We start from the raw sequence: 25,150 nt of genomic DNA on the forward strand, positions 1-25,150 counted from the left end.
AGCGTCGAGTTGGTGAGGTGAGGTTGGCTGGTGGCTTTCCATATTTCCCTGATCTCTCTAAGGCTTTAACCCAAATTTCTGGCTCTGTGTTTTTTTATTTAATAAGACCATTTAGAAATTTGTCTACATCCCAGCACTTGGGAGGCAGAGGCAAGTGGATCTCTGTAAGTTTGAGGCCAGCATGGTCTACAAAGGAAGATCCAGGACAGGCACCAAAACTACATGGAGAAACCCTGTCTCGAAAAACCAAAAACCAAAAACCAAAAATCAAAAAACAACCTCCCCCCCCAAATTTAACCACCAGATGTAGTGGCACAGGCCTGTACTCCCAACACTAAGGAGGTTGAGGCAGGAGGATCATGACTCCAGACCAATCCCAGTTCCATATCTGTTTCTGTATTTAATCTGTGATTACGCTGTGTTGCCTGAGCACATGAAGGAAATCAGATTCACGGACACTTGGTTGGGAAAGAGGAAACTATCCCAACAAAACAAGAACAATTACAAAACCCTCAAATTCTACTACTGACAACAAAATACCGTCGGCTTTTTTTTCTTTCAAGTAACAGCTTCACTTTATTTTCAAGAAAATGTCTGCCAAGTCCCCCTGCGTAAGCAACCACAATTTACCTCTCAACCCATAAAAATGCAGCCTATGAAAAGAGCAGCCAGTGTAGCTTATAATCAGATTTTAACACGCACGCTGTTGGTCAGGCAACCATCACATGGCTCTACACAGCAGAAGCAATAACACACACTTGATGCTTCAGCTGGGACCTTAAAAAGATGTACTCTCAGCCGGGCGGTGGTGGCGCACGCCTTTAATCCCAGCACTCGGGAGGCAGAGCCAGGCGGATCTCTGTGAGTTCGAGGCCAGCCTGGGCTACCAAGTGAGTTCCAGGAAAGGCGCAAAGCTACACAGAGAAACCCTGTCTCGAAAAACCAAAAAAAAAAAAAAAACAAAAAAACAAAAAGATGTACTCTCAAGGGGTGAGATTTAATAAAATCAATTATTTTTCTTGCTCTATCCAGGACATTCTCGAGTAAAACTGGATTTGTTTTTCAAACTACCCACAAAGCTCGGTGAAGGAAAGAACCTGTGAACACAGCCGGCAGTCACGACCTGTATCCATGCGAAGGTGTCATGATTTAGTGATCGCTGCCTTGGGACCATATGGATGTCAGTGGGGAAGGGAACTGACAGAATGATCACGGGAGTGGTTCTGACCTCTTGGTTCCCTGTGAAGGAGTTAAGGAAACCTCACTGACCACACTAGGAAAACGACTGAACTACATCCACACACAACAGTGTGGCTCCATCTTTAAAATGTAACGCCAAGCGAACAAAAACCACAGACACTGCATGAGACTCCTTTACATGAAAACATAAAACCAGGCAAAACTAAGCTACAGCGTTACAGGTGCGCAGCATCATGAGGTAATAAAACACACTGGGAGATTCTAACACATTTCTCTCCTAACTGGCAAACTGAGATGAATATTAGACTTCAGAAGTTTTGTGTCTGCGGGTGCACAGACCTAGGGAGGCCAGAGGACAAGCTCCGGCCTTATTCCTCAGCCACTATCTACATGGTTTGTTTACCTATTCATTCATTCATTCATTCATTTATTTATTCAATTAATTTTTTAAGACTAGGTCTCTCACTGCCTTCATTCATTCTTTTATTTATTTGTTTGTTTATTTGAGGTCGGGTCTCTCACTGGCCTAGAACTCAGGCTGGTTGGTCAGCAAGCCCCAGGGATCTATATGTGCCACCACGCCTGGTTTTTTTATGTGGGTTCTGGATGCTGAACTGAGGTCTTCAATAAAAATAAGGATCTAGCCAGTCATGGTGGTGCATGCCTTTAACTCCAGCACTCCGGAGGCAGAGGCAGGGAACTCTCTGAGTTTGAGGCCAGCCTGGTCTACATAGTGAGTTCCAGGACAGACAGAGCTACATGGTGAGACCCTGTCTCTAAACAAACAAACAAATAAATAGACAAATTACAAAAATATAGATTGATATATGAACACTATCTTTGTTTTATGATTACTTTTAAAACTAATAGTAAAAAGATAACTAAGACTCACACTGGAAACTAAGCATGGTGGGACATGCCTGTAATCCCAGGAGCTGGGAGCTGGAGCAGGAGGAGCAGGAGGTCTAGACTTGCTTTCGTTACACATTGAGTTTGAGGCTATCCTGATCAACAGAAAACCATGCCTTCAAAAGCCAAGAAACGGGGGCTGAGAGGACAGGTCAGTAAGTGCTTGCCTTCAAAGCATAAGCCTGGACCCCCAACACACTCATAAAGAAAGTTAGGCACAGTAGGAGGCATCTCCAATCCCAGCGCTGGAGACAGGTAGATAGATCCCTGGAGGTCACTGACCAGCCAGTCTGGCCAAACTGATGAGCTCCAGGTTTAGAGAGAGACCCTGTCTCAAAAAATAAGGTAAATGGGGGCTGGAAAGATGGCTCAGTGGTTACAGAGGACCGGGATCGGTTCCCAGCACCCACACAGCTGCTCACAGTTACCTGCAACTCCAACTCTCTTCTGGCCTCCACAGGCAGGTAGGCAGGCATGTACACAGCACATGTACATACATGCAAACAAAACTCTCGCACATATAAAATAAAAATAAATGTTTTTTAAAATAAGGCAAACAGTGATTGAGAAAGAGACCTGATGTTGACCTCCAGCCTTCAGTCACACACATGCATGTGCACACACGAACATGTACATATAACACTCACACAAATAAATAACAGGAAAAACAAAACAACAACAACCAAAACCCAGCCTGTAGTCCAAGTACTGAGGAAGCAGAGGCAGGAGAATAGCTGCAAATTTGAGACCACCCTGATCTATATAACAAGATCCAGACCAGCAAAGGGCTACATAAGGAGATCCCGCCTCAAAATTACCAGAAACATAACAAACAAAACAAAAGGGGGGAAAAAAAAACTTTGGAAATGTTAAAACCTCACCTTTCACGTTCCAAAGACTGCAGAAGTCAACAGAAATTAGAAAACACTAAAACTGAGTAACAAAACACGACGTCTCAAATCTGTGAGGTGAGCTGAAGCAGTACTGAAGAGATCTTTACAGTTTTAAGTGGATTTTGTAGGAGGGAAGACGGAAATTAGTGAACTGAGAATTCGGCTATCAGTGAGAAGAAGTCCAAAGAAAAGAAAAGTCTACCACAGCCAAGCCTGTCCGAAGGAAGCTGTTTTATCTAACCCACACAAAATGGTCAAAGCGCAGACCATCTGTCTCTACTGTGGCACCTCAGCTGACAGTTTCAACTACCCAGTTAGTTCCGAACAAGCAGAGGAAGTCAGGGGCAGCAGCTCTCCCAACCCCACTGCCAACTGCTCCAAAAACATCCTCCACCCTCCCTAACCCCTGCTGTGAACTTAATACTTTGAGAAAAAAAAACTCAAATTGTCCTTTTGTACAGACCTAGAAGCCATGACTTGAAAAGAAACTCAGAAATTCACTTAGATTGTCCCCAAATTAGGTTGGAGGGGGAAAAAAATATACACACAAAACAGCCGCAAAGACTCTGAATTATCATGAGGAATGTTTACAAATTTTCATGCATGTATATGCATTTGTGTGCATGTGTGAAGAACAGAGGTTGACACCAGGTATCCGCCTCTATTGTTCTCAATTTTCATTTTATTTTTTAGATTTATTTATTTATATGTATGAATGCTTTGCCTGCACATATGTACGTACAACACAACGTGCTCAATTTTTTGAGGCAGGGTCTCTCATGGAACCTGCTCACTGATTGGCTAGACTGGCTGGCTGGCAAGCCACCCCCTCCTCATCCCCCTGGCTCTGCCTTGGAATGCTGAGCCAGGCATGGGCTATTCACGTGAGTGCTGAGGACACATCAAGCAATTTACCCACGGAAGTCGCCGCCTCCTCAGCTCGCTCTTTCCCTTATTCTTTCCCTTGTACCTAGGCAATATTCTTCCATCTCCTCCTTGTAGCTATCTACAGTATCCACTGATGGAATTAAGGTAAAGCCTCCTACAGCCGCAGCCTGGCTCCTTTCCACACTGATGCCGCGCGCGCGCGCGCACACACACACACACACACACACACACACACACACACACACACGTGCATGCACAGGTTATATAGGTCAGCCTCAGGTGCTGTTCCTCAGGACAGCAGTACTTATTTTTGTTGTTATTGTTTTTGTTTTTCAAGACAGCGTTTCTCTGTGTAGCTGACTGTCCTGGAACTCACTTTGTAGACCAGGCTGGCCTCAAACTCACAGACAGCCTCCTGTCTCTGGCCCCTCACCCGACCCCCACAGTGCTGGGATTAACGGCGTGCGCCGCCGCCACCCAGCTGTACTTATTTTTGAGACAGGACCTTTCACTGAGACTTACGGCACACCAATTAGGCTTGGAAGGGTAGCCAGCAAGCCCTAGAGATCTTGTCTCCACCTCCCCAGAGCTGGGACCAGGAGCTTGTGCCACTGTCCTGAGCTTTTCTGTGGGTTCTGGAATCAAACTTGGGTCCTCATGCTTACGTGAGCAGTACTTTATGTTAGAAGCTATCTTCCCTGGCCCTCCAGTACTTCTTGGTTGTGTTTTCCACCTTTCCAGTTCTGCCTGAGTCACTGCAACAGGCTTCAGTCCTAAACCGATGTGCTCTCAGATCTCCAGAGACCACAAAGCATCTGACGGCAACATCCTAAGACTCCTTCAGTCTCATGAACTCTGTCCTTTAGTGGCATTAAAACCACAGTCCTTGATCATTATCGTTTAAATGAGAATGGCCCCATATGTTCATATATTTGAATGTTTAGTCACCAAGGAGTGGAACAGTTTGGGAAGGGTTAGAAGGTGTGGCCTTGTTGGAGGTTTCAAAAGCCCACACCTATATGGTCTGTCCTGGTCCAGAGAGTGCTTGCGCGCTCTCGCTCTCGCTCTCGCTCTCTCTCTCTCTCTCTCTCTCTCTCTCTCTGCCTGCTGCCTGTGGATTAGGATGCAAAGCTCTCAGCTACTGCTCCAGCGTCATGCCTCTGCTTCCCACCATGATCATGGACCAACTCTCTAAAACTATAAGCAAGCTCCCAACTGACTGCTTTCTTTTATAAGAGTTCTCACAGCAATAGAACAGTAAGACAATCTCTGGCCCTTTGACCCAGACCTTAATTCCTCCTCAGCCTGACTCTAAGATGGTCACCAAGCTGCACTCTCACTGGGCTAGTAATACAGATACGAGGTTGTCCAGTTCTCACAGACCTACAGCTAAATCCCACAGCCAGGAAAAGCCACTGTTCCTCCATCTTTGCTGGATTCCCACCACTATTCCTGGGTTGTTCTCTTTTCCTTGGCCCCTCCTCTTCTCCAAGGCTGTCTGTGCTCCTAGCCCTGCAGACTGCCTCTTCCTCTCTTTCTATATCCTACCTCACAGAGGAAAAGGAGGAGGAAATGGAGGGGGCTCAAAATCTACTCATTTTTCAGCCTCTCCTCTGCTGGTTCCCTTTAGCAGCTGGACTCCACTCCAAATGCTGCCTTGCCGAAGAGTCCTTCACCGACCCACTGGGGTACCCATTCTGCTTCTTGCCTACTTTATAACCCAGTTCATTTCCGTAGAGGGACACCTCACAAATACAGGGCACTGAGTTGCCCCCAGATGACAGTATGTGCTTGGTAATATTACTTAAATGCACTGGTTCCTTGGGAACACTGGTTCCAACTGACTGAGTTTTGAATTACTTGTGAGCTTCAAGCAGCATATTTTTGGTATAAAATTCAACCACCTTTTCCCCATTTCAGGCCATTATTCTGTCAACTTTTCTGTGTCTCTTCCTTTTAAATCGGTCCTAGTCTCATCCCCGCGACCACTCCACTTTCCGTCAGTCACCCGCCTGTCATTTCCTCAAACCTATTTTGTCATTTTACATTTGTTTGGTTAGTATTTTTTCAATTTTTTATTGTATGTGTACAGATGTTTTGCCTCCATGTATGACTGTGTACCGCTTGTATGTCTGGTGCCCTGGGAGACCATCAGAGGGCATCAGATCCCCTGAAACTGAAGTCACATACAGCTGGTTGTGAACTGCCGTGTGGGTGCTGACAATCAAACCTGGTCCTCTGGAAGAGCAGTCAGTGCTCTTCACCCTTGAATCATCGCTCTAGCCCTTGCTACATTCTGAAACAGGTCTTACTCTTTAGCCAAGCCTGGCCTCTAACTCACAGAAATCCTCCTGCCCCACACCCCCCAGGTGCTGGAATAACAGGCAAGAACCATGACATCCAACCCATTCTAGATTCTTTGCAGTATTTAGCATTCTTCCTCTGCCTTACCCTGAATTATTTTCAGCAACTTCTATACAGACATGATCAGTGACTGCAACATAAATGCCACCACAGGACAACCACGGCCTCAATCTCATCCCCAACTGCTTCCTCTTAAAAGCCTCGGCATTCACCCTTCCTGCTTCCCTTCATCCAAGGGAAGCTGTTCTTGCTCTCCACCCAAGCCTCTGAGCCCTCTGGGTCCTCCTGGAAATGAACTCTCAATTATGAAATTCCCTGGCCTTTTGGCCACATGCTCCCTCACATGTCTTCCTCCAGAGCACCTTTTAAAAGTCTTCAAACATCATTTCATCATATCTAATCACAGACAGAATCACTTAAACCTAGCACTGTTGAAATCTGAAGAAAATCAGGAACTGTTCAAGCAAAAAAACTTCCCATCTTTAACAGAAATATAATGTCAAAAGGGTGTGGGACTCTCTACTCAAGCAATGTGTAGAATGTAAATTACATAACCTCCCAGGTAACCCTCCCCAGGTTATTGACAAGAAATACTCACGTAGATAAGTCCTGAATAGTAGCGGTCCTTCAGATTATGTAAAACAGAAGCCTCATTCAAGCACGTCAACTCCGCCATATCCTCCACCTTGGAGAACTTGGGTGGGTTCATCTTCTGAATGTCATCTTTGTTGACCATCGCTTTCTTGCCATTCTCTGCCAGCTCCACCATGACTTCATCGCCCCGCTCTTCTTTGATACTAGCTGCCTCAAAACCATGGCGTTCTGATGGGATCCACACCAGCTTTTTAGCTGTCCAATCAGCTTGAGTGGCAGGGTTGTAGATGACAGCCCTGTCCACAAAGAGATACCTCTCCGGATCCTCCAGTCCAGTTCTCTGGGCCATTGTAAACAGAAGGATCCAAAAGTAATTGCCTCTAGAAGAGAAGGGCAAAATTAGATGCTTATGAAATATAAAATAATTTACAAGTTTGACTTTCTAAGAAACATAAAGCAAAAGCCTCGGATAAACATAAAACACACAGTTAAAGAGCCGAGCATCCAGTACATCCCCACAGCCACACTACTCCATCTTCCAAGGTAAACTTCAGGGGTAACCACTAATCATGACTCTGGCTGTCTGATGACCATTCAAGATCTGCCCTCAGTTACCAATACAGACGCAAACATCCAAGCTTCGGAGTGACCCTTTTCCCTCTCTATCTCCTCCTTCACCCTCACCACAAATGAAGCAGAGTTATGAGGGGAAAGTCCAAAGAGGAAAAAATAAAACAAAGATACATAACAAAAGGCCCCGGAGTGGTACTGGAATTATTGTGACCACAGGCCAGAGCTACAAAAACACATACGATTGCCAGAGAGTAAGGAAGCAGGTTCAGGGTGTAGCTCAGTGGTGGAGCATTTGACTGGCATGCACATGGCCCTCGGTTCCATCCCCAGAGTACAGAAGTGGGGAAGAGAGAGACAGACACACGCAGTGAGACTATATGAATGAATGAAGAGCTAAATTATACCTTCCAGTTCACCTTCAGATAAGACTCAAGGTGATCCCCCTATAGCTTCCCTATGGCCCTTTAGTCTGTCACAAGGGAACCACAGAAGACAATTACACCTTGGCTTCCACCAAGCCTTTCAAGTATGTGGTGGCACCTATTCAGGTCTCCATCTGTACCCACAACTGCTCCCGCTCCTGCATCTCCACCTTCCGCCATCCTCACCTCTCACCTGAGTGTCCATGTGTTGACTAAGTTTCCTCTGGGATTAAAACATTCCATCCTGCAGGAAGCTCCTTAAGCAGGAAGGTAAATAACTCAAAATAGCTTCAGGAAATCCCTGAAACTGACCAGATTCACTAGGCCCCTCCCTGCTAGAGTAAGCAATAAAAGCCGAGAGTCATCCCATCTGTCCGTGTGTGTGTGTGTGTGTGTGTGTGTGTGTGTGTGTGTGTGTGTGTGTGTGTGTGTGTGTGTGTGTGTGTGTCCGTGTGTGTGTCCGTGTGTGTGTGTCCCGTGTCTCCCCGCCCCCCAGATGCAGCAGAACTAAGCTATAAAGAAGACCCTCCCACAAGCTGAGGGGCTAAGAAGACACTGAGGCCAGACCAGCCGCCTGGAAGAAGCAGAAACCAGCCAAGCTGCCTGGAAGAGGCTTACACCAACTGAGGCACCTGGGAAGGACTCTCCAACCTGTTGAGCTGTCTGCAGGCCGTGCAGTGTGCTCCAGGTTCCCAGCTTTGTGAGCTGTCACCTGTGCTGGGGTGGGCTTTAGGGAAGCAGCTGTCTGTGAGTCATTTCTGCTCCTGTAACCTCTCACCCAGTCCTGTAAGTAACCCCAACAAAACTCATTAGTTCACCACGTTGAACTTGGGTGGTATCTGTACTTTGGTCTGTCATGGGCTCCCTGTCTGGGGTGAAGAGAGGTGTGTGTTGCATCTCCCGAGAAAAAGTTTTATAACACAACACCATGTCTTCCATTAACAGTGTGTGGCCCCGAAGCAAACCTAATATTACAGAAATGATCTAACCAGTACAGAAGAAAAGAATCATTAGTAGCTTAAGCCATATCGAGGAAAGGTCTGTTCTGTGACTGTTAACAACAGTCAGAGCTCAAAATAGAATTGGTTTATTTAGTGCTCACTGACTATTGGAACATAAGAAGCTAAGCAAATCTCTAGGCATGTCAGAGTGAGGCACCTCTCCCATACTTGGGCAATTAGTCTTCTGGACCAAAGGACATCACACACCTTCCTGATGTCACGTGTCATTCTTCCTGACAGCGTCTTCGTAGAATCTAATACCATATCAAACCTTTCTTGCTACTACTCCAATGTCCAAGTTATTCCAAAATTCACAGGAAGTTTCTAAAACTTCATCCAAATCAAACCAAGAAACCAAGCACTGACTTTTACTCTATCAAATTTCTTCAGCTTCTCCCCTTACCCCAGCACAGCAGAAATACTGGGGACTCTTGGTAGGCGAGAGGATCAATATAAGCCATCCTTTGTAGGTTGTATGGAAAAAAAAATCATAAAGTCATCCAAAGTTGTAAATAGGTCATTTACCTTGAGTCTATAAATAAACCTCAAGCTCTATGAACTCCCTGAAATAGTATAAACCATTCAGGACACTTCATGTGTACATTTGTGCATCATCCTAAGGAGACCACCCACAGCTTTCTTCAAATTCTCAAAGGGCTAGCTACACCCTGAAAGGTTAACTGCTGACCGCAGGCACCGCTCTCTAAGCCCTAAGAAGAGTCTATTCCAGTCAAACAGTCATGATCCTTCATGTAATGCATTGTAAACGCCTATGCTCTGGAGCAGCGGTCTCACACTGGGGCGTGCGTTGGCAGCACAAGGAAGGCTTATGAACAGACCGAGGACCCCATCCCCAGAGTTCCTTATTCACTAAATCTGGGGTGAAGCTTAATTTCTATATCCCTCTCCCACCTTTCCTCTAATCTTTTTTTTTGTTTTTGTTGTTGTTTTTGAGACAGGGTCTCACTATGTAGTCCTGAGTATCCTGGAACTCACTCTGTAGACCAGGCTGGCCTCAAACTCACAGAGATCCACCTGCCTCTGCCTCCCGATTAAAGGCTGGGATTAAAGGCATGGTGTCACTACACCTGGCTCCCCCATCTCTTAAAAAAAAAAAAAAAAAGAATTTATTTTATATATACGAGTATTTTGCCTGCATGTATGTATGTGTACCACACGCAAGTTTGGCACCCATGGAGGCCAGAAGAGGGTGTCAGATCCCCTGAAACTAGAGTTATAGATGGTTGTGAGCTACCATGTGGGTGCTAGGAATCGGAACCCCAGTCCTCTGCAACAAAAAAGTGCTCTTAACTGGTAAGCCATCTCTCCAGGCCAAACTCTGCATCTCTATCAGCTGAAGATGCTACGGGTCTGGACCAGGTCTGACAACCACCCTGCCACAGCTCTCTCGCTCGACTACAAATACAGTTGCTATCCTATTTTATAACTTAAACCTACGTTTGCTTCTTAGGCAAATACAAGAGAGAGGGCAATACAGAAAATACCTGTGGGCACACGTACAATCAGAAGTATGGTGAGGATTGTGCTTAGCGGGTTATTAACATGTCTTTCCAGTTTTGACTGCACAGTGGTAAAAACTGCGGATCACCTCAGGAGAATTTGAGGGAAATAATAGGCCACACACTCCACATTTTGGAAGTGCAGACTATTAAAAGTGGAAAAAATTCAACTGTAACAAGATGAGTTTATCTTATTCTTAGTTGGTTAGACTGCATATACAGTACTTTGGAATGCCTCCTGTTGTCTGTAAGTCTACATACATTAATTTTCTGTGGGTATAGAAACAATCTTAAATTTGATAGGCAGCTATAAATTGGAATAACTTAAGTCATTTCTATAGCAGGTCTAGAAAATGTAAATTGTGAATTTTTTTGTTGCCTTATCAAATGGGGACATGTAAATTTTATTGGTACATGTTTAAGATGCAGAAATGTTAATTTAATGTAAAAAAAAACTAGTGGATTATGAAATTGCAATCAACACATGCTTCTAGTTTTCTGGGGAAAGATGACACACACACTTTTCGTTTTTTGAGCCCCAGGCAGCTGTCTTAGAAATTTGTGTGTAGATGAGGCTGGTTTTGAACTCCTAAAGTTTCTGTTTCCACCTCTGGGATCACAGGTGTGTACCACCATGCCCAACTTCATTTATTTTTAAATGAAGTCAATTCTTTGGGTCTTCAGTTGAGCAGCAGATTACAAATTATTTTTATTTTTAACACTTTCAGATTTTTCTACAACTAAACCCCATGGGGATGGTTACCTGTCCCTTGCTGTGTGGCACTGGTCAGTTAGCCTGGTCCCTGGTACATGACAGAGAATCCTGATCTACTTTACATAAATGGTCCCCATCTTTAAATTTCACGTCAGCTTCCCCCAACCAAACCCTCCCCTCCTGACCCAAATGCTACCCTCCCTTTCACACTTTCTTTTCAGGTCAGTCTAGCAATTTAATCCTTCCTTCTCCTTCGCCTCCTCGCTGCTCTGCTGGCAATCTCCTCGACCTACCTAGCCCGGCACCAGGAGGCACCAGGAGGCAGGTAGGAGGTGCTCCTGGGCTGTTTAGTTCATAGTCTGTGAGGCCAGCAAAGATGTTTCAGTGAGTTGAACTCTTCACTTGTGCTTGCCAAGTATACTGTATTTTTTCACTCCGTTGCATATTTGGTATTAGATCTGATTTAAAACTGGCATTTAACATGTACCACTTGCAAATATTTTGCCTTGCTGAAAGGCTAATACCACAATTTTTAAAACAATCTTGTTATGCATCCCTAATTACATCCAGGCACTATTCTAAAGAGTTACACATATCGAGGCCTTAATCCTCACAAGAGGGGTACAAGGTAGCTTCCATTAATAACTCCATTTCACAAATGAAGAATCCAAAGAATTCCGAGAATAGACAAGTAACAGGCCCAAGGTCACATAGCAGAGGTCACAAGTAGCAGAGGAAGTCTTAAGTCCTGAGACCAGGCTACAATGATCAAAGTGAGTGACCAGGGAAGAAACTTTGAAGCATATGTAGCATCCATGTTACTTGTTACCAAATTTAAAAATCCTGTTTACCAATAACGGGGTAAAGATTATAGGTTCTGTCAATGAACACATTAGCACAACCTGGCACAGACTTTATATTTTGAAGGAAAATACCTTATATTTAAGAAAAAGGAGAATAAAAAGGAACCTCTGTAGTAGATAGGCATGGAGAGAATTTGGAGGTGTATCTGTCATCTGAAGTAACTATATGTGTCTAATTATAATTAAACCATTTATCAGTGTATATATAAAGTTGCCTCCTACAGAGGCAAAGTTCCCATTCCTTGCATTGGTTGTAGACAACCACCCCTGGGGCATCCACCCAGCTCATTTCTGACGTCCAATGAAATGCCACCCAGCAAAATTCTCAGCTGCCTCCCAACACCCAAGGTAGTTGTGGGCAGAGAAAAACAATTCAATTTTATGATCAGACTGAATACAGAAGAACAGATAAAATAATGCCAGTTAGCCATCCTAGAAGATGCTTCTGGAACAGATGAACCAAATGAGAACTGCCCCAATCTGTGTAACGCTATCTACTACTGAGGTCCCTGGTGTTACATGGCTGCACGCATCTCTTAATTTATCAAAATTCTACTTAACCAAACAACCACAGACACAAAAGGCAAAACTGCTATGAAGCCCTGCACCAATTAATAAAATACTTCCAAAACTTGGATCTTAAACTAGGGGTTTTAATTCCTATGTGGTAACAACGTACATCAAAGGCTGAAGCATATGGTCATTCACCCTACAACGGTGCCCTTCAAATTTTCCTCCATCTCACTCTCTACCCAGTCTCTTCATTGTAATGATTCCCCTAAGGAGCCCAGATACACGGCCAAGCACTCACAGGTCACATCCTTTTACTGCAAAAGCTTGTGGTATATCACACAATTTGCACCATATGCTTTCTGCTGATAAGGATGGGAAGAACGGAATTTAAGATGCACAAGTAAGGAGATACATAAAATGGCCACTTTTTCAGAACCGGAGACAGACAGGGCATACTTACACATCAAAAGCATGGGGCTACAAGAATAGTTAATAGAGGCAGATTGATGAAGGGGATGAAACAATGAATTAGATTATAAAGTTTTCCAGAGTCAGATACTAACAGGAATAATTAAACCTCATCCAAAGCATCCTTAGTTTCAATGTTTAAAAAAACAAAAACAAAAACAAAATCTCAGCATAGCCCAAGTATTATATTTAGTATTATTTTATTCAGCAAAAAACGGCAGTCTTTGTTCCATCCGCAGTCTGGATCTACCCCGCCTGCTTTTCCCTACCCCACCCCAACCCACCCCACCCCCTTCCATCCACCGCAGTGATCTTGAGGAGAGCTGCAGAGGCCCCAAGAAACAAGAGATAACGGTCGTAGGTAGAGACCCCGTTACCCAAACCTCACCAGCTCGGGTCAGACCCGCCGAGTGGCCACCTCCTCCCTAAGGCCCCAGTTCCTAGGCAGGCCTGAGTGGGGGCCTCTCGGGTCCCTGGGCCGCATCCGCCCACCACAGGCCCACAAAGCCCCGCCAATGCCAAGGACTCCACAGCTTCAACTTCCCTCCGACCCAATTCCACTTCGATTTTATGGGATCAGGGTGTGACCCCCAACTGCAGAAGGCCAGGGAGAGATTCTCCGGCAAGCCACTACCAGATCACTTACACAATAAAGCCATCCAGAGGCGAGGGCTGACCCTCCCCCCCACCAACCCCCCCGGCCGCTCCGCTACAACGCGCCCGGGCCACATTTCCCGCCTCGTTCCCCCCAACGGCCCAGGCCTCGCCCGGCGTCCACCTCCCGGTCCTCCACGGTCCCCAGCAAGCGTGGCATGCCGTTTAACTCCCGCCCTCCTTCCCTGAGCCCAGCTCTGGAGCCCCTCGCCCGCCGCACGCTCCCCAGATCACTTCATCCCACCGGTCCCCAAAACCTCACAGATCCAGGGACCGCCTTCTGAGTCCTCGGAGAACCCCTCAGCCGCGCCCGGGGAAGCCTAACTCGGCCTAACGCACCATGCAACCCACCCAGGGGCCCTTCCTTCCCGCGCCCCGAGCACGGAGATCACACCCCAGGACTCAGTCCTCTCCTAAGAGGACAGACACGCCGGTCGCCTCCGGCCTCTTACTAGGGCACTCACCTCCCAACCTCACGCTTCCAGGGATCCAATGCAACTAGGAGTTGGTGCCGACATTCCCACCCCCTAGATCTCCATCCTTATCCCCTCCAAGGACCGTCCCCACGCACACCCCGTCCCTCATCTCTGCAGGGGTCTCACTCTCAAGGACCTCATTTCCTATCCCTCCAGGGGGTCTCTCCATCTCCATACACTGGGGTCCCGTCCCCTCCACAAGGTCCGCTCTCCACAGCCCAGTCTGCTTTTTCCCAGCTCGCGCTAGGGCTCCGTCTCTGTGCTCCAGAGTCGCCGGGTCTCCCAGCCCGGGTTTCCTTTCCTCCTGGTCGCCCAACAGTCCCCGCTCCCGGGGACACCGCACTCGGACCCAGGCAAGCCGCACCTCTCACCTTCAGCCGAAGATGGTGGCGCCAGCGCACGTCCCCAGCAGCGACCACAGATCCAGCGTCTTAGTTCCAAGCCCACCGCTGCCTCCGCCGGGCTCCTTTAGCACTGCCGCTCGCGCCTGCCCCACCCACTCCCACCCTCATTGGGCCAGCTCCACGCCCATCACCGCCGCCCCCAGACCCACTGGTCGGTTTGCGCGCCCATCTCCCAGGAAAGACGTTAGCAACCCGAACGAAGCTACCTTCCCAAGTCCGGCTCCCTCCACCCACCTGGAATGATGCTCATTGGCTCCCGCTCCCGACCTAGGCCCACAGGCTCCCAATCTCATAGGCTGATCCTCATGCCTGTCAGAGACGCCGGGAGGTGCGGCCGAGGCAGTGGCGGGCGATTGGCTGGCTTCGGGGGAGATGGACAGCTGAGACTAACTGGGAGCCGGGCGATCCCGCGAGGCAGCGGGCGCCGACCCTGCTGGGGCGTGCGCGCTGCGCTAGTCCGGGGCTGTGGGGGGGGGGGGGGAGGGACGACCGTGGGGCAGGTGTGTCACAGCAGAAGTCCCCGTCCCCCACTGATCGCGTCTCGCTGTAGCGTCAGGACGCCGCGGCAACCCATTCGAGCGTTCTGCGGCCCGTCGGCTTGCCGCAGCCGCGGTGTCCCGCAGCGGGACCCGCTTCCACGGAGGAATTGCCGGCCCCCGGAGCTGCCTGCAGGGGCGGGGCGGGGCGGGAGCGCGGTCCTGAGGCCTGACGTCACCCTGGAGCTTCAGGGGGTGGGGGCCGCTGCTGTGCGGCTCACCTGCAGTGGGGGCGGGGTGCCGCTCGGCCCATGCGCAAGAGCTCTGTCCTGACCCGGCTGCAGTCGGTCAGCCTGGAACACTGTGGCCCCTGGGGTCACACAACACCCCCGCCACCCCACCCCACCCCCGGCCCCTTTTACTGATGCTTTTTCCGGGCGCCCGCCGGACACCTTCTTCTCGTGGCCCGCCGCAGGTGGATGTTTGCAAGCGGGTAAGACCTGCTTGCTCAACCTCTTAGGCTGGACGGAGATTCCAAAAATATGAGAAGCAAAAGGGCCTGACAGAGAAGACGTGAAAGCGACTTCATTAGTTCATGTGTTCATTCACTCATTCATTCCAGTTCCCTACAGAAGAGGAGGTGGGTAGGGTCTGCAGGATTCCTGCGGTGTTGTATCCCTTACAGCCGAAGAACTAGTGGTTCAAGTGCCTTAGAAAACGCCTAGGACCTCAGGTGGGGGTGGGGTTCCAAAACAAGGAAACTGGAAAGTTGAAGTCAAAATTGTAATGAAGTGTCCGCAGAATCTAGTCAACTCTTAATTATACATGCATATAAATATTATAAAGTCAAAAATCACAAGAGCAAAACGGATCACTTGTTCTTATAAATAGAAAAAATGTTTTCAAAAAATATTGCCTCAAGAATTTTAGTATTTAGTATTGGATATATGTGCGTGTGTTCATAGATACCTTGTAAATGTCTGGGAAACTTCTAGACTGTTTTTTTTTTTTAAGTAAAAAAAAAAATCGACAACAAGGCAGGAAGTGATAAGAAAGGGCTGGAATTCAGAGAAAGCTCCAAGGCAGCTGAATACAGAGCCCTTCAGTGGAAGTCAGAGTTCTTTGTCCTTTGTCCTGATCCATCTGGTCCCCACCCCCACCTGCCCGCTGGGGTGGCTGCCCCCTGTCTAGGTGTCTTGTGTCTTTGGCACCACATGAAGAGTTCTATCCTTGTGAAGTCTGCAGAGGAAGTATAAATTAGCTGTACAGAGCATGTCAATGATAGCCCCCTCTTCTAACTGTTTCAGCATTTAGAAAGGACTCCACTATCTAAGGCCTTTGCCTAAGCTTTGTCGCCCAGGGAAGTCATTTCTAAATGCAATATTACATGTAGAGCATCCACACGGATAGCCCAGGTAAAGCCATCAGACCTGTGGTTTCTCATAACTTCAACACTTCATAATTTTACAACAAGCTCAATCATAATTATACAGCAAACTCAATGGACCATCAGAAGAAGGGAACAAGTTCACCAGAATTAAAACTCACAAAGACATTTGTCTTGATGAGAACTCCATAACAAACTGTCCCCAAGTATATTTCTAGCTCTGGCGTCTCTTCCGTGTTTTCATCTGCCAGATATCTGCCATCCAAGTACTAATCAAGCCTGGTCCCACTTTCCTTCTGGGATCAAACAAGATCTGGCATGATCAGAGGTAGGTGTCCATAGATGTCTGCACCACATCTCTGCCCAGATAGGAGGGAAATGGCAAGAGTAAAAGGTTCCAAATCTATCTACCTTCTGCCTGCCCATCCATGCTTCAGCCCACCGCTCAAGGGCTTAAGCATTCTACCCAAGTTCCCTGACCTGCCTCTGGACTTCCTTCTCCTCCCTTATTTTCACCCTAGGCCCCCAGTCTCCATCATCCGTCCCAGACAGGCGTCCCTACTCCAGCCCTCACCAGCACAAAGGAAACAAACCTAGGACTTAGAATCTGACCTGGCTCTGAATACAACTCTGTCACTATACCTAGAGCCTAATCTTTGACAAATTACCTCATCTCTAAAAGGAGATATAGATATGTACTTGAAAGACTCATTTATCGAATATGTTGAATTGATGGGTCACTAAATAAAATAATGCGACATTATGGATTAATTGATTGAAAATTGCCTTTTTATACTGTATAAGTTCATTACAAAGAGTGAGGAAACCCGTGTCTTTATTTGTAGTAATTTTAGCTGGTGAGGCTGCTTTTACTTCTAAAAGCAAAAGTTCACAGACCATTGTTTGGCTGAGACTAGGTCAGAAGTCCAAACTCATTCCCCCAGGGCAGTTTGAGCATGTGAGCTTGTATGGTTTCATTTGTACAGAATTGATAGGCAGCTTTTTTTTTTCTAATGAATTCCAGCATCTGAAAATTAAGAGCTAACCAATGTTGTTAGTCATTAGGGAACTATAAATTGAAACCACAGTGAGATCCCACTTCATATCCACAAGACTACAATAAGAAAGTTAAGGATAATGGAATGACACCCACTAGACTCGAATGAAAATGTAAGGGTGGTAGCAGATGCTGGCAAGGACCTAAGAAGCAGGAACTCTGCGGTCATTGCTGGCAGGGATGTAAAATGCTGCAGCCACTTTGGAAAATAAGCATTTTCTTTAAGAGCTAAGTGTGTTGTGTGCTTTTGTCCATAATAAAAAAGAAATTGCATATAAATTTACCATACAATCCCACAATTCTACCCTTAAGTATTTGAAAAAAAAAGTGGGAGGTTGGGGGAGATCCTATGTGGATAGAAAAATGTACACAGAAATGTTCACACAGCATCATTTATAATAGCCAGAAGATATAAACAACCTAAATGAGCATCAACTCGTGAGCGGATACACAAAAGTGGTAGATTCATACAACAGATTACCATTCAGCAATAAAAAGTCATAAACAACGGATGCAAGCAACATGGATGAACCGTGAAAACTTTATGCCCACTTGAGAAAAGCCAGACACAAGAACACATACTGAACTATCCCATCTGCATGAAATGCCCATAAAAGGCAACACTAGAGATAGAAAGTAATACAGTATTTGCCTGGGGTGACATCTGGGGTCAGACAGGAGGGACACGCAGGATTCAACCGTAAATGAGCATAAAGAGATCCAAACCGGGTAATGAAAAGGTTCTAAAACTGGCTTATGGTACCAGTTGCACAACTTGGTAAACGTGCTAAAAACAACAACAACAACAACCCCCCCAAACTATTCAGTTGTATACTGTGAATTATGTAAGTATGTAAATATACCTCAATAAAGTCATTTTTTAAAATAAGAAAAAGGAGCTACCACATGAAAACCTAGATTTCCAGCTTTTCTACAAAAATTGAAAAATCTGGAAATCCAAAAACCATTTGTTGATGTCTTAACTGTCGCTCATTTTTAGACAAAGCACATATTCCTTGGGATGCTCTTGTTACCACCCCTCCCTGCTGTCTCCTACTGGTGACCTGATTTACTCATTGAATTTATTTGTCTGGTCGTTATTGCAGTTTATTTGCTTTGTTGTTGTTTTCTTTTCGGTGTTGAGATCAAATTGAGGACCTTGAGTATGTTGAATAAATGCTCTTCTGTACGTAGTGTTTCTCTGTGCCCCAGCAGCCACTCCCAAATATCCACTGGGCGACTTAATATTAATTATAAATGCTCGGCCGATTGCTCATGCTTATTACTAACTAGCTCTTACAACTTAAATTAACCCATTTCTATTAATCTATGTGCTTCCCCGAGGCTTGTGGCTTTTACCTCTCCTGTATGTCTTGCTTCCTTTTCCTCTGGTTGGTGACTCCTCTGACTCTGCTCTCCTTCTTACCAGCATTCTCTCTGCCCCCCAAATCCTGCCTGGCCATTGGTCAATCAGCTTTTTATTAACAATGAGAGTAGTACATATTTACACTGCACCAAGATTGCTCCACAGCACTCTTCCACTGAGCTACATCCCAGCCTTCATAGGCATTAATTTAAGTTTTCAGGCCCTTAGTTACATGCAGGGGGAGGGCAGAGGATTCATGGCAAATCATCCCATAGATATGAGAAAGGTGTCTTTGAGATGAGTTATTTCTGTTACGGCAGTGAAGTAGTAGAAAGTTTAGGGAAGAGTCTGCAAGGAGTATAGACAAGTCCATCCTATGAGCATAATTTGTGGAAATGGAACGTGAGATGCACACTACTGTGATATTCATTTCTCAGTCTACCAAAGCCAATACTACCTAACCCAGGTGAAAGGGTCGGTGAGTGTTCAAAGAGGATTTTAAAACAGAAAGAGCCATGACAACTCCCATGAACAGAGAAAGAAACTTTCAGAATCTCCTTAGGTTCCTTAAGCTCTAGGGTTCTGAGAAAACCCACAAGAACAAGTTCCTGAAACTTACTAATTTAACATTTCCCATCAATCTTGTAGAGTCTGGTTAAGTCACATCTTACTTGATTTATGAAACCTGGGGCTGGGAATGGACCTCAGAATGTACTTAGGATCATGAAACCCTGGGTCAACCCCAACACTTAAAAATAAAAAAGAAAGAAAAAGCAGACTTGATCATCCTTGGCCTTAAAACAGCAAGCTATACTATCTTTTGTGCCTAGGGCCTGTGCCAAGTACTGAGGAGATAACAGTAATAACACAAACAATGGTCCCTGACCTCAAGGAGATTGTAATCTAGTGGGAAATATGAAAAAATTGGCAAACAATGGTAATAGAAGAGTTTTTTTTTTAATTTATTTATTGTGAATACATACAGGGAAACCTACAGGGTTTTAAAGGTTCTGAAATTATTAGCAGATTTTATTGTGTGTACTTTTTCCCCTCTGGGGAGATTTATAGCTTTTAAAAGTAAGTTCCCATAAAGGCCTCTGATCTGAAATGGTTGCAAACATACAATATAGTATGCTCATTACTTAGATGTCATTGGAATTTTCTTTGGGCCACCAACCAGCTCCCAAATCAAGACACAGAGACTTACGCTTGGCCCACCTAATTTAACCTGTTTCTCTTCATCTACATTTTGCCTCGGGGTTTTTTACCTTTCTTTTATTCTCTATGTCCTACTTTCCTGCTTCCTCTGTGTCTGTCTGTCTGGCCCCTGGCATCTCCCTGGCATCTCCTTTTCTTTCTTTTGCTTTCTGTGCCTAAATTCTTCCTCCTACTTACTCTCCTTGCCTGGAAGTTCTGCCTATACCTCCTCTTTTGCTATTGGCCATTCAGCTTTTTATTAGACCAGTCAGGTACTTTAGGCAAGCAAGGTAAAACAGCTAACACATCTTTACATAATTAAACAAATGCAACACATCTTTACATAGTTGAGCAAATGCAACACATCTTTGCATAGTTAAACAAATATTCCACAACACGTAGGGTTCTTTAGAAGAACAGAACTGATATAAATTATAAAGGGAGCAATTTATTTTATTAGCTGACACTATAAGAGACTGACTAGTCCAATGACAGCCATCTTTATTCTGGAGACTTAGAGAATCCAGCAAAAGGAAGCTTCAGAGCAAGAAGGACCACTGATGTAGTGCCCATCTGAAGCTAATGTCCTGAAAGAGCTCTGGAGAGTCACTGGTGTGAGTCCACAGTAAGAGGCTGAAGCAGCACAGCCTGGTGTCCACAGATGATGCAGCAGGAGTAGATAATCTCAATTAGGAAGAGTAGAGAGTGTACATACTGACTATCCCATTCCCCCATTTTTGTTCCATTGGGGCCACTCGCTTGTTGGACTATTCCATCCATCCTAAGGTGGGTATTTTCCCTTAGGTTTACCCACATGTCAATCTTCTCTGGAAAGGACCTCCCAGACACATCTAGAAGTGTCTGTTACTGATCTAGGTGCCGGATCCCACCAAGCTGATGAAGACTATGAACCATCACGGTACTACATCACAGAAGCACATCAGAATCCCAGGACAAGTGATAAAGACACTGAACCCAGAAGAGTGGCAGAGAAAGAGCCCCGGAAAGTAATTTAGAGGAAGTAATATTGAAGATAAAAACTGAAGAGTAAATGTTAACCAGATGAAGAAGGGGGTCATCCTTTCAGAACAGGTGGGGGATAGAACACCCAGGAGGGAGGGAGGCAGGGACCGGATCTTACTTATGCCCTGCCAAGTGGATAAGATGGGAGAAGACAATAGGGAACCGTCAGAGAATTTTAATTTGAGGAGCAACACAATCAAGTTCATGTTTTATCGGGATCATCTGGCCGTAGGTAGAAGGTGAAAGACAGGCTGGGAGCGGAGTTCTGAACGGCTGCTGCAGCAAACCATGCAGCTAAGAGACGATGGATTTAGATGCGGGAGGAGCCAGCAGGCCAGAGAGGCAAGGTCAGATCGAGGAGATTGCTGTTGCGAGGATTACATGAGATATTTAAAGTGCCAAGCAAAGTGTGAAGATATTAAAATGCCTATCATCACACATGAGGGTATTTATAGTGCCCAGCACAATGCATGACACATTTTAGGTTGGTGTCCTTCTTCCTTCTCATGGCCTCACGAACTAAAAACAGGCCTGCCCTGTGCCCTACACTTTCATAAACATGCTCATGGTGAATCCCGATAGCTTACTTTCCTCCATCCGTGTACATCCCTGTAGCCTGTCACAAGGCCAGCTCAGCAGACGTAGAAGGTGAGCCACCAGTGTGAGCCGCAGACATAATTAAACGTTTTAGTAGCTCTGTCTAAAAAAGAAAAGCCACATCATTTGTACTCACTTTAATCACGTTACCAAGTACAAATACATCAAGACTATAACATTTCAATGTAAAACCAACTAAACATCATTCATGGTTTTTTCAGCTCTAATGCTGCCATGGATTTTTCATTTTCGTTGGTGGATAAGTACATAAAAATATTTTCAAGAGTGAAAGTGCAAAGTCCATTTGTGATGTTCCACAGCTTCAGAATGGCTATTTTTAAGTGTATAGAAGTTCATTGAGATGTATAGACTTTGGGTGTGGTTAATGAGTATGTGATGTTATTTAGCTTGCAAGTTTTTTTTATAGTAAAGTTTATTTAAAAAAAAAACATGAATAGGGGACTGGAGAGATGGCTCAATGGTTAAGGGCACTTGCTGCTCTTCCAGAGGACCCAGGTGTGATTGATTCCCCACACCCACATGGTAGCAGACATCTGTAACTCCAGCCTCAGAGGATCTGATGTCCTCATCTGGCCTCTGAGGGTGCCAGGCACGGACATGCATGTATGTAGACAAAACACATATACACATAAAAATAAAAACAAATGTAAAAGGTTATTTTTTAAAACATTAATAGGCCGGGCGGTGGTGGCGCATGCCTTTAATCCCAGCACTCGGGAGGCAGAGCCAGGTGGATCTCTGTGAGTTCGAGGCCAGCCTGGTCTACAGAGCAAGATCCAGGAAAAAGCGCAAAGCTACACAGAGAAACCCTGTCTCAAAAAAAAAAAAAAAAAAACCAAAAAAACATTAATAGAATGTTTCACCTATCATGTTAAGTGTCCAAAACTCAATGTTTGTAGTGGCGGTATAGTAGATATATATAGCATGTGTTCATTTAGACCGGCCACATTTTAAGTGCTAAAATGGCTACACCTGGCTCCCAGGTACAGTGCTGGACTGTCGGTTCATGTCAGGCAAAGGCAGCTTGCATCCTTAAGAACTAGCTCGCTATTTGACAAATGGTAGATTCTTAATAAAGGTTTGCTGGATAGAAGCGGGCAGGATGAATGAGAGAGTAAATAGATGGGTACAAGATGGGTGGATGACGAGGTCCCTTTCAGCTCTGAGGAGGAGGTTTTGCAGCTGAGCCCAAAAGGGGAGCAGGACATTCTCAGCTAAGGATGGGAGGCTGCAAAGAATCAAGGCATGAGCAAGAGTAATACCAGAAAATGGAAATGATAGAGCTGGGCTAACGAATGCATACCACATAAAGAAGATGTGAGCGGAATGATTCTAGAAGTTCCTGGAAATGCTCATTATCAAGGGCAACTAATTGCAATGCTAGACGTTTTTGGACACCCCAGTTCAGACCACCAAACTATTAGAAGTAACATGTATGATAATTAGAAAGTCAAATGCTGATTAGCTATTGGAAATGTATGCATTGTTTTTAAAGGTGTGGTGATGGCATTTTTAACTCTACAAAAATATCTTTTTCTTTTAGTGGTGTACACAGCAATATTTACAGACTTAAGGCTGTAACGCCTAGACTGGGGGTGTAGCTCAGTGACAGAGCATATGTATGGCATGCCAGAAGCTCTGGGACTATAGTGTCTGGGATTTGCTTCAGAATATCACAGAAGATGGTATAGCAATGAGTTTGGTGATGAACTGTTGGGACTGGATGATAGGAACATTTATCTCTCAATTTTTGCATATATTGGAAATTCCTTATAACCTAAAATTGCAAATTACTCTACTGTTGCTAACCACTTCTATTTGGAGGGTTGAACTTAAGGGGGAGGGGCTGGAGTGTCGCTACTAGGTTAAGAGAGCTTGTTGTTCTCGAAGGGGACCAAAGTTTGATTTCTAGCACCCATACAGTTCACAACTGTCTGTAACTCCAATCCTAGGGGATCTGATGCTCTCTTCTAACACCAGGCAAATGAGTGATGAACATACATATATGCAGGCAGAACACTCATACACATAAAGTAATAAAATAAAAAAATTTCTAAATTTTCTAAATTGCTGGACGGTGGCGGTACAGACCTTTAATCCCAGCACTTGGAAGAAAGAGGCAGGCAGATCTCTGAGTTCGAGCCCAGTCTTATCTACAGAGTGAGTTCCAGGACAGCCAGGACTACACAGAGAAACACTCTCTCAAAAAAACAAAACAAAACAAAAAAACCAAACACACACACCACACACACACACACACACACACACACACACACACACACACACACACACACACACATTAAAACTAAAAACATAAGAATACAAGGAAATAAGGGCCCTGAGGAAACAGATCCCTCGCTTTGTTCTTCACGGTCCTCCATAATCTGGAGGATTCCTGCCTCTTGCTTCTCAAGCCCACATCTCAAAACCATATCGCCTGCCCTTTGACACAGTGATTTCTTCCGGTAATCCTCTTTCCCTGGTCTCCTCATCCTCTTTTCTTTCTGCCATCCTGTCCCCTATGCTCATCCTATTTCCTATTAGAAGATTTTTTCCTCCACAAATTCACCAAGCCAAGTCCTTTCTACCCCCCTCAAGCTGCAACTCCAAGTCCACCTCTGAGACTTCCTGGAACAGCCAGAATGTCTTTGGATTCCTATTGAACTTAAATTTGTTGTTGTTGTTGTTTATTCTTATTTTCCCTAAATTAAAATATAAGTATTTTTAGGGCAGGGGCTGTCTGGTCTTGACCTAAGTCATGCTTGTGTCCATCAACCTTCTGTTATTGAAATGAACTGCCTGGAGCCAGATGTAGGGTTCTATTGGCTTCTGATTCTGGAGATTCCAATACAAGCCTGACTCTTCTCATCAAGTTAGTTCATTTTCTCCTCAGAAGGTCACAGGCAGATGGAGAGCCACCCAAAGAACAGCCGGGTCCAGAAGTCTGAGAGACTCCTCTCTGTTTCCTGCCTCTTGGGAGCTCTCGGTCTGTGTGATGATTAATATGGATTGTCTACCTGACCTCTGGGAGTTATCTGTGAGGGAGTTCGTGGATTTGATGAACTGAGGTGGTAAGGCATATACTAAACACGGGCAGCACTCTTCAACGGGCTGGGTCCTGGAATACAAAGGAAAAAGCAAGCTGAACACCAGCCTCCGTCTCTCTCCTAACTACAGATGCCATGTGACAAGCGGCCTCAAGCTCTTGTCACTGACATGCCGTGATGGACAGTGACAGAACTGTGAGCTAAAACGAACCCCTCCTCCCTTCAGTTGCTCTTGTGAAGTGTTTTGTCAGAGAAATGAGAAAATAACTAAAACAATCTGAGCTGTATCACTGTATCACTGGGATATCATTTCCCTAAAGTCGCACAGCTCTGCTGTTGCGTGTATACTAGCAAACAACGGTGCTTGTTCTGTTCTTATGTGAACCTGTGAGAGGAAATGTCCTAATTTCCTTCTCATGAAAGCTCTAATGGTTGTGAGCCCACTCACACTATTTTCCATGCCTGGTCTGTGAGAGTTGGCTGGCTGGCAGACAGGAGACATAGAAACGCTCTCCAAAAAGA

The 25,150-nt window shown here is 45.4% G+C and overlaps 1 protein-coding gene across 5 annotated transcripts in view; it reads right to left on the reverse strand.

The window, feature by feature from the left end:
- Myh10 (myosin heavy chain 10) overlaps window positions 1-14,844 on the reverse strand; it is a 134,666-nt gene extending 119,822 nt beyond the window's left edge. For 2 of the 5 annotated variants that reach the window (XM_052756775.1, XM_052756776.1), the window contains exons 1-2: window positions 14,692-14,842; window positions 6,853-7,228 (exon numbers count right to left, since the gene is read on the reverse strand). In XM_052756775.1, the coding sequence (XP_052612735.1) occupies window positions 6,853-7,228; window positions 14,692-14,750 (435 nt within the window). In that variant the 5' untranslated portion in view covers window positions 14,751-14,842. Of the gene's footprint in view, window positions 1-6,852; window positions 7,229-14,424; window positions 14,559-14,691 lie in introns of those variants that run through there. The other 3 variants (XM_052756772.1, XM_052756778.1, XM_052756777.1) reach the window with 3 other exon arrangements.
- Window positions 14,845-25,150: the final 10,306 nt, after the last annotated feature.

This window comes from Peromyscus californicus, unplaced genomic scaffold (assembly GCF_007827085.1).
Source record: "Peromyscus californicus insignis strain IS unplaced genomic scaffold, ASM782708v3 Scaffold_3__1_contigs__length_106647218, whole genome shotgun sequence".
NCBI classification, from domain to species: domain Eukaryota; kingdom Metazoa; phylum Chordata; class Mammalia; order Rodentia; family Cricetidae; genus Peromyscus; species Peromyscus californicus.